Raw genomic sequence first — 13860 nt, 5'->3', positions numbered from 1 at the left:
ATCTATCCCCCATCTATTACCCCGCACGCTGGGTTAAGCCACGGCTCTTTCTCTCTCACTAAATCATCCTTTCTACCCCCTCCTTATCCTTCCCCTCTCCCTCCTATCTTCCCCCCCTTCTCTCTCGATTTCGATTTCGATTTCGAGTTCAGCACTCACGATCCTCCCGCCGAACAAGACACAGCAAGCAGCAACTAGGCCTACCCAGGCCTTAGCCGACGGGTGAGCCGCGCCCCGGCTCCCCCCGGCGATCCCCAACACACCAGCCATACCTGTGGGCACTCACACCCACACGCAAAAGCTCCTTAAAGAGATGATTGACACCAACCTATGGCGGATACCAATCCATTGCCATACTGGTGACTTTCCGGAGTAACACAAATACCCAGCTTTCTGGAGTATCACGGTTATCGCTCGCTCGCTTAGCTCCCTCACTGAGAAGAGAGAAGTGTGTAAAGAAGAGGGGGGGGGGGAAGGAAGAGTGGGGATAGGAGAAGGATAAGGAGGAGGAAAAGAATTTCAGGAGAAGAAGAAGGAGCCGGGGCTTCACCCAGCCTGCGGGGTAAACTTGGGGTAATAGTGGAGTGGGTTTGTTGAAAGAGGAAAAGGATCGAGGGGCCCAGCGCCATCGGCAGACTTCGTGTTCACCGCGCGGCCGTACCTCGCGAGATCGTGCGGCGGGGCAAGGCCGCGACTCGTGGCGCGGGGAATACCCCCACGACCTTGAGCGCGGCTCGCCTCCCCACATTTTTCCCACGGGGCGTGGAGCCTCCCTATGGCGAACACGGAGCCTCTCGGCTAACTGGGGGGGAGAGGAAAAAAGTTAGCAGGTTTTTTTAATGACATATAATGGCGCCATCTGCATACCGCAGATGGCGCCATTATATGTCATTATAATTATTACTATTGTCATTATCATTTCGAAAATTATCATTATTGCTATTATTATTATGAAAATAGTTATGATGATGAAAATAGCAATAATAAATAGTATAATAATCATAACTGCAATAATGATGATAATAATGATAATCATTATGATAATGACTATAATGATAATAATCATAAGAATAATGACAGTAATGATAATAATGATGATAATACTTATTATCCAGTCCATTTATAATGAAATAAAGGCCAAAAGTAATAAAATCCCAAAAGTCGAAAAAACGAAAAAAAATCTAGCGTATTACAGCCTTTTGAGAGAAACGTCGTAAAAAACCTTTTCGCTTTTTATTGGTAATTATAAGGATTTTAACATTAATTCAGGTAATAGGGATGATTTTTATGATAATTCCTTCATTATATGCAATAATGATAATAATGATGATAATGACAATGGTAATGACAATATTAATGATAGTAATGATAAAATCATAATCATAATGATAATTTTGATTATTACTGCAACAATAGCAATAATCAACTCTATTCCCGTAATTTTCATACTAATAATGACAATAGAAATAATATCATTATCATTGTCATTATAATTATTACTATTGTCATTATTATTTCTAAAATTATTTTTTTTTGCTATTATCATTATAAAAATAGTTATAATGATGAAAATAGCTATAGTAATTAGCATAATAATCATTATAACTGCAATAATGATGATAATAATGATGATAATGACTAAATTGATAATAATCATAAAAATAATGATAGTCATGATAATAATGATGATAATAATTATTATCCAGTCCATTTATAATGAAATAAAGGCCAAAAGTAATAAAATCCCAAAAGTCGAAAAAACGGCAAAATCTAGCGTATTACAGCCTTTTGAGAGAAACGTCGAAAAAAAACTTTTCGCTTTTTATTGGTAATTATGAGGATTTTAACATTAATTCAGGTAATTGTGATGATTTTCATGATAATTCCTTCATTATATGCAATAATGATGATAATTATGAGGATAATGACAATAATAATGATAATAATGATAAAATCAGAATTATAATGATAATTTTGATAATTACTGCAATAATAATAATAATAAACTCTATTCCAATAATTTTCAGATTAATAATGACAATAGAAATAATAATAACATCATTATCATTGTCATTATAATTATTACTATTTTCATTATTATTTCTAAAATTATCATTATTACTATTATCATTATAAAAATAGTTATGATGATGAAAATTGCTATAATAATTAGTATAATAATCATTATAACTCCAATAATGATGATAATCATGATGATAATGACTATAATGATAATAATCATAAGAATAATGACAATAATGATAATAATGATGATAATAATTATTATCCAGTCCATTTATAATGAAATAAAGGCAAAAGTAATAAAACCTCAAAAGTCGAAAAAACGAAAACAAATCTAACGTATTACAGCCTTTTCAGAGAAACGTCGAAAAAAAACTTTTTCGCTTTTTATTGGTAATTATGAGGATTTTAACATTAATTCAGGTAATTGTGATGATTTTCATGATAATTCCTTTATTATATGCAATAATGATGATAATTATGACGATAATGACAATGATAATGACAATAATAATGATAATAATAAAATCATAATAATCATATAAGGATAATTTTAATAATTACTTCAAATAATAGCAATAATCAACTCTATTCCCAAAAATTTTCAGACAAATAATGACAATAGAAATAATAATATCATTATCATTGTCATTATAATTATTACTATTGTCATTATTATTTCTAAATATATAATTATTGCTATTATCAATATGAAAAAAGTTAAGACGATGAAAATAGCTATAATGATTAGCATAAAAATCATTATAACTGCAATAATGATGATAATAATTTTGATAATCATGTTAATAATGACTATAATGATAATAATCATAAGAATAATGACAGTAATGATAATAATGATAATTATTATACAGTTCATTTATAATGAAATAAAGGCCAGAATTAATAAAATCCCAAAAGTCGAAAAAAAAACGGCAAAATCTAGCGTATTACAGCCTTTTGAGAGAAACGTCGAAAAAAAAAACTCTTTTCGCTTTTTATTGGTAATTATGAGGATTTTAACATTAATTCAGGTAATTGTGATGATTTTCATGATAATTCCTTCATTATATGCAATAATGATAATAATTTTGACGGTGATGACAATGATAATGACAAAATAATGATAATAATGATAAAATCATAATTATAAGGATAATTTTGATAATTACTTCAATAATAGCAATAATCAACTCTATTTCAATAATTTTCAGACTAATAATGACAATAGAAAAAATAATAACATCATTATCATTGTCATTATAATTACTATTGTCATTATTATTTCTAAAATTATCATTATTCTAAAATTATCATTATTTTTATTGGTAATTATGATGATTTTAACATTAATTCAGGCAATTGTGATGATTTTCATGACAATTCCTTCATTATATGCAATTCTTCTTCTTCTCCAATTTTTCCCCGTTTTACATTACAGGGTCGCTGCAGCTATCCTCTTCCTCCGGGTTTTCCCCGGGTTTCAGTGCGTTTTCCCTCTAATGCTTCTATCTCTTCTCAGCCAGTCCATCCATCTCAATTTCGGCCTTCCTTTTCGTTTTCTTGCTGGTGGTGTGATCTCTAGCACTCTGCGCTCAGCATACTCCTCGTCTTTTCTTTTCACATGACCAAACCACTTTAGTCGGGCTTTCCTGAACTGTTCCGTAATGTGCGTGATTCCCAATTTTTCTCGAATCACTTCATTCCTCACGTGATCTTTCAATGTGTGGCCACATCCCCATCTGCACATTTTCATTTCTGCCACTTCTAGTCTCTTGGTGTTACGGGTACTCAGGGGTACCTTTTCCCATTGGATTACCATCATGTGGATCCTGCCTTTCAATGCGATGGTATACTTTTGTCGCAGAGGATGCCAGACACCTGCTTACAGTTGTTGTATCCACACTGAATCCTTCGGTTTACTTCTGCCCCGATTCATCCATCTGTCTGTAGTGTGCTTCCCAGGTACTTAAATACCATCGTTTCTGGTAACTGTCTTTGCAACATCTCCACACTCCCAGTTGATGTCCCATTCAGGCACATATACTCAGTCTTTGATCTTGAGATCTTCATTCCTCTTCTCTCCAGCGTATCTCCCCCCTGTTCCAGATCTTTCAGCTCTCGCTTCTCTTTTGCACACAACACCACATCATCGGCAAACATCATATCCCAGGGGGCTTTCTTTCTGCAATCTTTTGTCCATAATGATGACAAATAGGAATGGACGCTGATCCTTGGTGCAATCTGACTTCTACTGGGAAGGTTTGTGTAGTTCCCACCACACACTTCACTTCAGTCACGCAACGTTCGTACATGTCTTTGACCACTCTAATGTACTTCTCGGGTACTCCCTGATCTGCCTGCACCAATAGAGCTCCTCTCTTGGCACCCTGCCATAGGCCTTCTCCAGGTCAATAAACATACTGTGTAAGTCTTCCTGGCCCTCTCTGAATTTACCTTGAAACTGCCTCAACACAAAGATGGCATCTGTTGTTGACTTGCCTTTCATGAAGCCAAACTGTTCCTCACTAATCTCCACGATGTTCCTTAATCGGCTCTCCTGCACTCTTTCATATAGTTTCATGCTGTGGCTCATGAGCTTGATGCCTCGGTTGTTACCACATTCCATGATGTCTCCTTTATTCTTGGAAATTGGTATTAAAGTGCTTTTCCGCCATTATTCAGGGATTTTCTCCTCCTCCATGATTTTGTTGAGTTCTTGCTTCAGATATTCAATTCCAGTAATTCCTAAGCTCTTCCACACCTCGACCGGTAGATTGTCTGGGCCCACTGCTTTGCCATTCTTCATCATCTTCATAGCATTCTCCACCTCCTCACTTGTGATCTCACTAGGCCTTTTCTCCACGACTCTCTGGGTCTCTTTCCTGCTTTTTCTAGGGTTCTCCTCATTCATCAGTTTGCTGAAATATTCTTGCCATCTCTTCAGTATCTCAGCATTTTCCACTAACACATTGCCCTTTTCATCCTTGGTCAGCTTTGTCTGGTAGATGTCTTTGAGTTCTTGTCTCTCTGCATCGCCATTCTCAGTGCCCGCTTCTGTCCATCGATGGTCTCCATGTCCTCATACAGCACTTGGTATGCTCTTGCCTTTGCCCGGGCAACACTCTTCTTTGCTTCTTTCTTTGCCAACTTGTATACTTCTTTAATCTCATCCTTATTCTCCATGTCTAAGGTTTTCTTTGCTTCCTTCTTCCTCTTGAGGCTCTCCTGTACCTCATCATTCCACCACCATGTCTCTTCCAGTCTCTCTCCTAGCTTTCTCAGGTATTCCGTCACTTCCTCAAAGCTCCTATTTCCTTCCCTTTCACTCTGCTGTAGTTTGTCTCTTGCTGCTGCCACAAACTGGCTCTGCGTATCTTTGTCTGCCAATTTTCCCCCATTTTGTTCTTTGTACTCCTATTACTTTCCTCCTTGGTGTTACACTCATCCCCGTGTACATACAAGTGGTCTGTGCTGGCTGGTTACACTCTCACCCAAGATCACCTTGCAGTCTTTTATGCTTCCTCTGTCACTCATTCTACACAAGATGTAATCAATTTTTGACTCTGCATCTCTGCTCTTATATGTTATCCTGTGTCTCTCTGCTTTCTTGAAGAAAGTGTTAACTATTCGAAGGCTGTGACTCATAGCAAAGTCAACCAACTGATCGCCTGCCACGTTGCTCGCTCCAACTCATATTCCAATGGTATCCTCCTTTCCTCTGTTGTTGCTTCCGCAGTGGCCGTTGAAGTCTCCTCCAATCCATAGCCTTTCACTCTCCGGTATTTCCCTCAGATCTTCCTCTAGGTCTTCCCAAAACTGCGTTTTCTCTTCTTCATCACAGCCCATTTGGGGTGCATAAGCACTCATGATGTTTACAATTTCTCCTTCAAGATCCACTCTCTTCCAGATAATCCTGTCTGATCGCCTTTCTTGATGTCATCATTCAGGATAATACCAACTCCCTTACGTTTTCCATTGCTCCCGTTGTAGAACAACTTGAAGCCATTTCCGATTTCCCTCGCCTTGCATTCTTTCCATTTCGTCTCCTGGACAAACGTGATGTTAATCCTGCGCCTTTCCATCAGTTCCACTATCTCCTGTCCTCTTCCTGTCATACTCCCCAAAGTTCAAGGTGGCTATCCGAATTGTTGCCTTTACCTCCTCTCTCTTCCTCTTCCTCCTGAGTTATCTTGTTTAGCTGTATCCGCTCTTGATACTTAGCACGACCATGTCCTTGTGCGTCGCTTGTAGGGGACGCCCTAGTCAGGTGGATTCTGGTCTGCCATACTCATCTGGCTGGAACAAAGTTTTACGCCGGATGGCCTGTCCGACGCAACCCTCATTAATCTATCGGGGCTTGGGACCGGCAGGTTTCCCAGACTGTGGAGGTTCTCCGAGGTTAACGACTTGAAAAGAACAAGCCTCAATGGGTGGTCTTCTAAACCGAGTAAACTCCCCGTCCAGTAATACGTGGCTGGTTTCCTTCATTATATGCAATAATGATGATGATTATAATGATAATGACAATGATAATGACAATAATAATGATAAAATCAGAATTATAATAATTTTGATAATTACTGCAATAATATCAATAATCAACTCTATTCCAATAATTTTCAGACTAATAATGACAATAAAAATAATAATAACATCATTATCATTGTCATTATAATTATTACTATTGTCATTATTATTTCTAAAATTATCATTATTGCTATTATCATTAGAAAAATAGGTATGATGATGAAAATAGCTATAATAATTAGCATAATAATTATTATAATTGCAATAATGAGGATAATCATGATGATAATGACTATAATGATAAGAATCGTAAGAATAATGACAATAATGATAATAATGATGATAATGATTATTATTCAGTCCATTCATGATGAAATAAAAGAAAAAGTAATAAAATCCCATAAGTCGAAAAAATGGTAAAATCTAGCGTATTACAGCCATTTGAGAGAAACGTCGAAAAAAAAACATTTTCGGTTTTTATTTGTAATAATGAGGATTTTAACTATTATTTAGGTAATTGTGATGATTTTCATTACTATTGTCATTATTTCTAAAATTATCATTATTCCTATTATCATTAGAAAAATAGTTATGATGATGAAAATAGCTATAATAATTAGCATAATAATCATTATAACTGCAATAATGATGATAATAATGATAGTAATCTTGATGATAATGACTATATTGATAATAATCATAAGAATAATGACAGTAATGATAATAATGATAATAATTATTACCCAGTCCATTTATGAAGAAATAAAGGCCAAAAGTAATAAAATCCCACAAGTCGAAAAATGGCAAAATCTAGCGTATTACAGCCTTTTCAGAGAAACGTCGAAAAAACCCACTTTTCGCTTTTTATTGGTAATCATGAGGATTTTAACATTAATTCAGGTAATTGTGAGGATTTTCATGATAATTCCTTCATCATAGGTAATTATGATAATTATGATGATAATGACAATGATAATGATAATTTCGCTTTTTATTGATACTTATGAGGATTTTAACATTAACTCAGGTAATTGTGATGATTTTCATATTTCCTTCATTATATGGAATCATGATGATAATTATGATGATTATAACAATGATAATGACAATAATGATGATAATAATGATAAAATCAGAATTATAATGATAATTTTGATAATTACTGCAATAATAACAATAATCAACTCTATTCTAATAATTTTCAGACTAATAATGACAATAGATATAATAATATAATTTTCATTGTCATTATAATTATTACTATTCTCCTTGTTATTTCTAAAATTATCATTATTGCTATTATCATTATAAAGATAGTTATGATAATGAATATAGCTATAATAATTAGCATAATAACTATTATGACTGCATCATAGGGAATAATGATGATAATTATGATGATAATGACAATGATAATGACAATAATAATGATAATAATAATAAAATTATAATTAAAATGATACTTTTGATATTTACAGCATTAATAGGAATAATCAACTCTATTCCAATAATATTCAGACTAATAATGATAATAAAAATAATAATAACATAATTATCATTATTGTTATTATTTCCAGAATTATCATTATTGTTATTTCCAGAATTATCATTATTGTCATTATCATTATTAAAATAATTATAATGATGAAAATGACATTAATAATTAAGATGATGATTATTATAATGACTATATTAAGGGTGATTAGGGCGATAATGACAGTAATGATAATAATGATGATGATAATGACAATAATGATGATAATTATCATTAGAAAGCCCATCTATAATGAGAAAAAGACTAAAAGTAGAAAAATCTTAAAAGTCGAAAACTGGTAAATTCTAGCGAAAAAAAGCCTTTGCAGAGATGAGTCGAAAACCCCCTTTATTCGAGTTTAAAGGATGATTATGATGATCTTAGCAATAATTCTGCTAATTATGATGATTTTGATGATAACCCCATCAATAATGACAATAATGACGATAATAATCATAATTATGAGAGTAATTAGGACAATAATTATGATAATAATTATACAATGATAATTATAATGATGATTTGCCTAATAATTGCAATAATGGCAATAATCAACACTATTCTAATGATTTTCCTAATAATAATAACCACAATGATAACAGAAATAATAATAGAAGTAATTTTAATACGTCTATTATTGTTATTATAATCCTTATTATTGTTGTTATTATTTCCAGAATTATCATTATTGTCATTATCATTATTAAAATAATTATAATGATGAAAATGACATTAATAATTAAGATATTGATCATTATAATAACTATATTAAGGGTGATTAGGGCGATAATGGCAGTAATGATAATAATGATGGTGATAATGACAACAATTAGCAACAATTCTGCTAATTATGATGATTTTGATGATAACCGAATCAATGATGACAATAATGACGATAATAATGATAATTATGAGAGCAATTAGGACAATAATTATGATCATAATTATACAATAATAATTATAATGATTTGCCTAATAATTGCAATAATAGCAATAATCAACACTATTCTAATGATTTTCCTAATAATAATAACGACAATGATAACAGAAATAATAATAGAAGTAATTATAACACGGCTAGTATTGTTATTATAATCCTTATTATTGTTGTTAATATTACCAGAATTATCATTATTGTCATTATCATTATTAAAATAATTATAATGATGAAAATGACATTAATAATTAAGATACTGATTATTATAATGACTATATCAAGGGTGATTAGGGCGATAATGACAGTAATGATAATAATGATGATAATGACAATAATGATGATAATTATCATTAGAAAGCCCATCTATAATGAGAAAAAGGTTAAAAGTAGAAAAATCTCAAAAGTCGAAAAACCGGCGAAATCTAGCGAAATACAGCCTTTGCAGACATGAGTGGAAAACCCCCTATTTTCGAGTTTAAAGGATGATTATTATGATCTTAGCAATAATTCTGCTAATTATGATGATTTTGATGATAACCCAATCAATAATGACGATAATGATAATTATGAGAGTAATTAGGACAATAATTATGATAATAATTATACAATGATAATTATAATGATTATTTGCCTAATAATTGCAATAATAGCAATAATCGACACTATTCTAATGATTTTCCTAATAATAATAACTACAATTGTAACAGAAATAATAATAGAAGTAATTATAACACGGCAATTATTGTTATTATAATCCTTATTATTGTTGTTATTATATCCAGAATTATCATTATTGTCATTATCATTATTAAAACAATTATAATGATGAAAATTACATTAATAATTAAGATGATTATTATAATGACTATTAAGGGTGATTAGGGCGATAATGACAGTAATGATAATAATGATGATGATAATGACAATAATGATGATAATTATCATTAGAAAGCCCATCTATAATGAGAAAAAGGCTAAAAGTAGAAAAATCTTAAAAGTCGAAAAACCGGCAAAATCTAACGAAATACAGCCTTTGGAGAGATGAGTCGGAAACCCCCCTTTTTCGAGTTTAAAGGATGATTATGATGATCTTAGCAATAATTCTTCTAATTATCATGATTTTGATGATAACCGAATCAATGATGACAATAATGACGATAATAATGATAATTATGAGAGTAATTAAGACAATAATTATGATAGTAATTATACAATGATAATTATAATGATTTTCCTAATAATTGCAATAATAGCAATAATCAACAATATTCTCTTTTTCCTAATAATAATAACGACAATGATAACAGAAATAATGATAGAAGTAATTATAACACGGCTATTATTGTTATTATAATCCTTATTATTGTTGTTATTATTTCCACAATTATCATTATTGTCATTATCATTATTAAAATAATTATAATGATGAAAATGATTATGATGATCTTAGCAATTTTTCTGCTAATTATGATGATTTTGATGATAATTGAATCAATAATGACAATAATGACGATAATAATGATAATCATGAGAGTAATTAGGACAACAATTATGATAGTAATTATACAATGATAATTATAATGATGATTTGCCTAATAATTGCAATAATAGCAATAATCAACACTATTCTAATGATTTTCCTAATAATAATAACGACAATGATAACAGAAATAATAATAGAAGTAATTATGACACGGCAATTATTGTTATTATAGTCCTTATCATTGTTGCTATTATTTCCAGAATTATCATTATTGTCATTATCATTATTAAAATAATTATAATGATGAAAATGACATTAATAATTAAGATGATGATTATTATAATGACTATATTAAGGGTGATTAGGGCGATAATGACAGTAATGATAATAATGATGGTGATAATGACAATAATGATGATAATTATCATTATAAAGCCCATCTATAATGAGAAAAAGGCTAAAAGTAGAAAAATCTCAAAAGTCGAAAAACCGGCGAAATCTAGCGAAATACAGCCTTTGGAGAGATGAGTCGAAAACCCCCTTTTTCGAGTTTAAAGGATGATTATGATGATCTTAGCAATAATTCTGCTAATTATGATGATTTTGATGATAACCCCATCAATAATGACAATAATGACGATAATAATCATAATTATGAGAGTAATTAGGACAATAATTATGATAATAATTATACAATGATAATTATAATGATGATTTGCCTAATAATTGCAATAATGGCAATAATCAACACTATTCTAATGATTTTCCTAATAATAATAACGACAATGATAACAGAAATGATAATAGAAGTAATTTTAATACGTCTATTATTGTTATTATAATCCTTATTATTGTTGTTATTATTTCCAGAATTATCATTATTGTCATTATCATTATTAAAATAATTATAATGATGAAAATGACATTGTTATTATAATCCTTATTATTGTTGTTATTATTTCCAGAATTATCATTATTTTCATTATCATTATTAAAATAATTATAATGAAAATGGCATTAATAATTAAGATGATGATTATTATAATGACTATATTAAGGGTGATTAGGGCGATAATGACAGTAATGATAATAATGATGGTGATAATGACAATAGTGATGATAATTATCATTATAAAGCCCATCTATAATGAGAAAAAGGCTAAAAGTAGAAAAATCCCAAAAGTCGAAAAACCGGCGAAATCTAGCGAAATATAGCCTTTGGAGAGGTGAGTCGAAAACCCTCTTTTTCGAGTTTAAAGGATGATTATGATGATCTTAGCAATAATTCTGCTAATTATGATGATTTTGATGATAACCCCATCAATAATGACAATAATGACGATAATAATCATAATTATGAGAGTAATTAAGACAATAATTATGATAATAATTATACAATGATAATTATAATGATGATTTGCCTAATAATTGCAATAATAGCAATAATCAACACTATTCTAATGATTTTCCTAATAATAATAACCACAATGATAACAGAAATAATAATAGAAGTAATTATAACACGGCTATTATTGTTATTATAATCCTTATTATTGTTGTTATTATTACCAGAATTATCATTATTGTCATTATCATTATTAAAATAATTATAATGATGAAAATGACATTAATAATTAAGATGATGATTATTATAATGACTTTTAAGGGTGATTAGGGCGATAATGACAGTAATGATAATAATGATGATAATGACAATAATGATGATAATTATCATTAGAAAGCCCATCTATAATGAGAAAAAGGCTAAAAGTAGAAAAATCCCATAAGTCGAAAAACCGGAGTAATCTAGCAAAATACAGCCTTTGGAGAGATGAGTCGAAAACCCCCGTTTTCGAGTTTAAAGGATGATTATGATGATCTTAGCAATATTTCTGCTAATTATGATGATTTTGATTATAATTGAATCAATAATGACAATAATGACGATAATAATCATATTTATGAGAGTAATTAGGACAATAATTATGATAATAATTATACAATGATAATTATAATGATGATTTGCCTAATAATTGCAATAATGGCAATAATCAACACTATTCTAATTATTTTCCTAATAATAATAACCACAATGATAACAGAATTAATAATAGAAGTAATTTTAATACGTCTATTATTGTTATTATAATCCTTATTATTGTTGTTATTATTTCCAGAATTATCATTTTTGTCATTATCATTATTAAAATAATTATAATGATGAAAATGACATTAATAATTAAGATAATTATTATAATGACTATATTAAGGGTGATTAGGGTGATAATGACAGTAATGATAAAAATGATGGTGATAATGAAAATAATGATGATAATTATCATTATAAAGCCCATCTATAATAAGAAAAAGGCTAAAAGTAGAAAAATCCCAGAAGTCGAAAAACCGGAGAAATCTAGCAAAATACAGCCTTTGGAGAGATGAGTCGAAAACCCCTCTTTTTCGAGTTTAAAGGATGATTATGATGATCTTAGCAACAATTCTGCTAATTATCATGATTTTGATGATAACCGAATCAATGATGACAATAATGACGATAATAATGATAATTATGAGAGCAATTAGGACATTCATTATGATCATAACTATACAATAATAATTATAATAATTTGCCTAATAATTGCAATAATCAACACTATTCTAATGATTTTCCTAATAATAATAACGACAATGATAACAGAAATAATAACAGAAGTAATTATAACACGGCTAGTATTGTTATTATAATCCTTATTATTGTTGTTAATATTACCAGAATTATCATTATTGTCATTATCATTATTAAAATAATTATAATGATGAAAATGACATTAATAATTAAGATACTGATTATTATAATGACTATATCAAGGGTGATTAGGGCGATAATGACAGTAATGATAATAATGATGATAATGACAATAATGATAATTATCATTATAAATCCCATCTATAAAGAGAAAAAGGCTAAAAGTAGAAAAATCTCAAAAGTCGAAAAACCGGCGAAATCTAGCGAAATACAGCCTTTGGAGAGATGAGTCGAAAACCCCCTATTTTCGAGTTTAAAGGATGATTATGATGATCTTAGCAATAATTCTGCTAATTATGATGATTTTGATGATAACCCCATCAATAATGACAATAATAATGATAATTATGAGAGTAATTAGGACAATAATTATGATAATAATTATACATTGATAATTATAATGATTATTTGCCTAATAATTGCAATAATAGGAATAATTGACACTATTCTAATGATTTTCCTAATAATAATACCGACAATGATAACAGAGATGATAATAGAAGTAATTATAACACGGCAATTATTGTTATTATAATCCTTATTATTGT

General features: G+C 30.3%; 3 protein-coding genes across 3 annotated transcripts; all 3 read right to left on the bottom strand.

Moving 5' to 3' along the window:
• Positions 1 to 211: 211 nt before the first annotated feature.
• On the bottom strand, positions 212 to 4651 carry LOC138859480 (uncharacterized). The gene is made up of 4 exons (XM_070114900.1): positions 4336 to 4651; positions 4000 to 4214; positions 3590 to 3877; positions 212 to 328 (listed from the first exon to the last, which is right to left on the bottom strand). Exons 1-4 carry the CDS (start codon positions 4649 to 4651, stop codon positions 212 to 214), a joined length of 936 nt encoding a protein of 311 aa, XP_069971001.1.
• Positions 4652 to 4699: 48 nt separating this feature from the next.
• On the bottom strand, positions 4700 to 5670 carry LOC138859479 (uncharacterized protein PF3D7_1120000-like). The gene is made up of 3 exons (XM_070114898.1): positions 5517 to 5670; positions 5074 to 5405; positions 4700 to 5023 (listed from the first exon to the last, which is right to left on the bottom strand). Exons 1-3 carry the CDS (start codon positions 5668 to 5670, stop codon positions 4700 to 4702), a joined length of 810 nt encoding a protein of 269 aa, XP_069970999.1.
• A 45-nt stretch (positions 5671 to 5715) lies between these two features.
• On the bottom strand, positions 5716 to 6140 carry LOC113803789 (uncharacterized). The gene is made up of 2 exons (XM_070114897.1): positions 5993 to 6140; positions 5716 to 5909 (listed from the first exon to the last, which is right to left on the bottom strand). Exons 1-2 carry the CDS (start codon positions 6138 to 6140, stop codon positions 5716 to 5718), a joined length of 342 nt encoding a protein of 113 aa, XP_069970998.1.
• Positions 6141 to 13860: the final 7720 nt, after the last annotated feature.

This window comes from Penaeus vannamei, chromosome 36 (assembly GCF_042767895.1).
Source record: "Penaeus vannamei isolate JL-2024 chromosome 36, ASM4276789v1, whole genome shotgun sequence".
NCBI lineage: Eukaryota > Metazoa > Arthropoda > Malacostraca > Decapoda > Penaeidae > Penaeus > Penaeus vannamei.
Note: the sequence above shows the minus strand (reverse complement) of the source record. Positions and strands in the feature narration are given on the sequence as shown.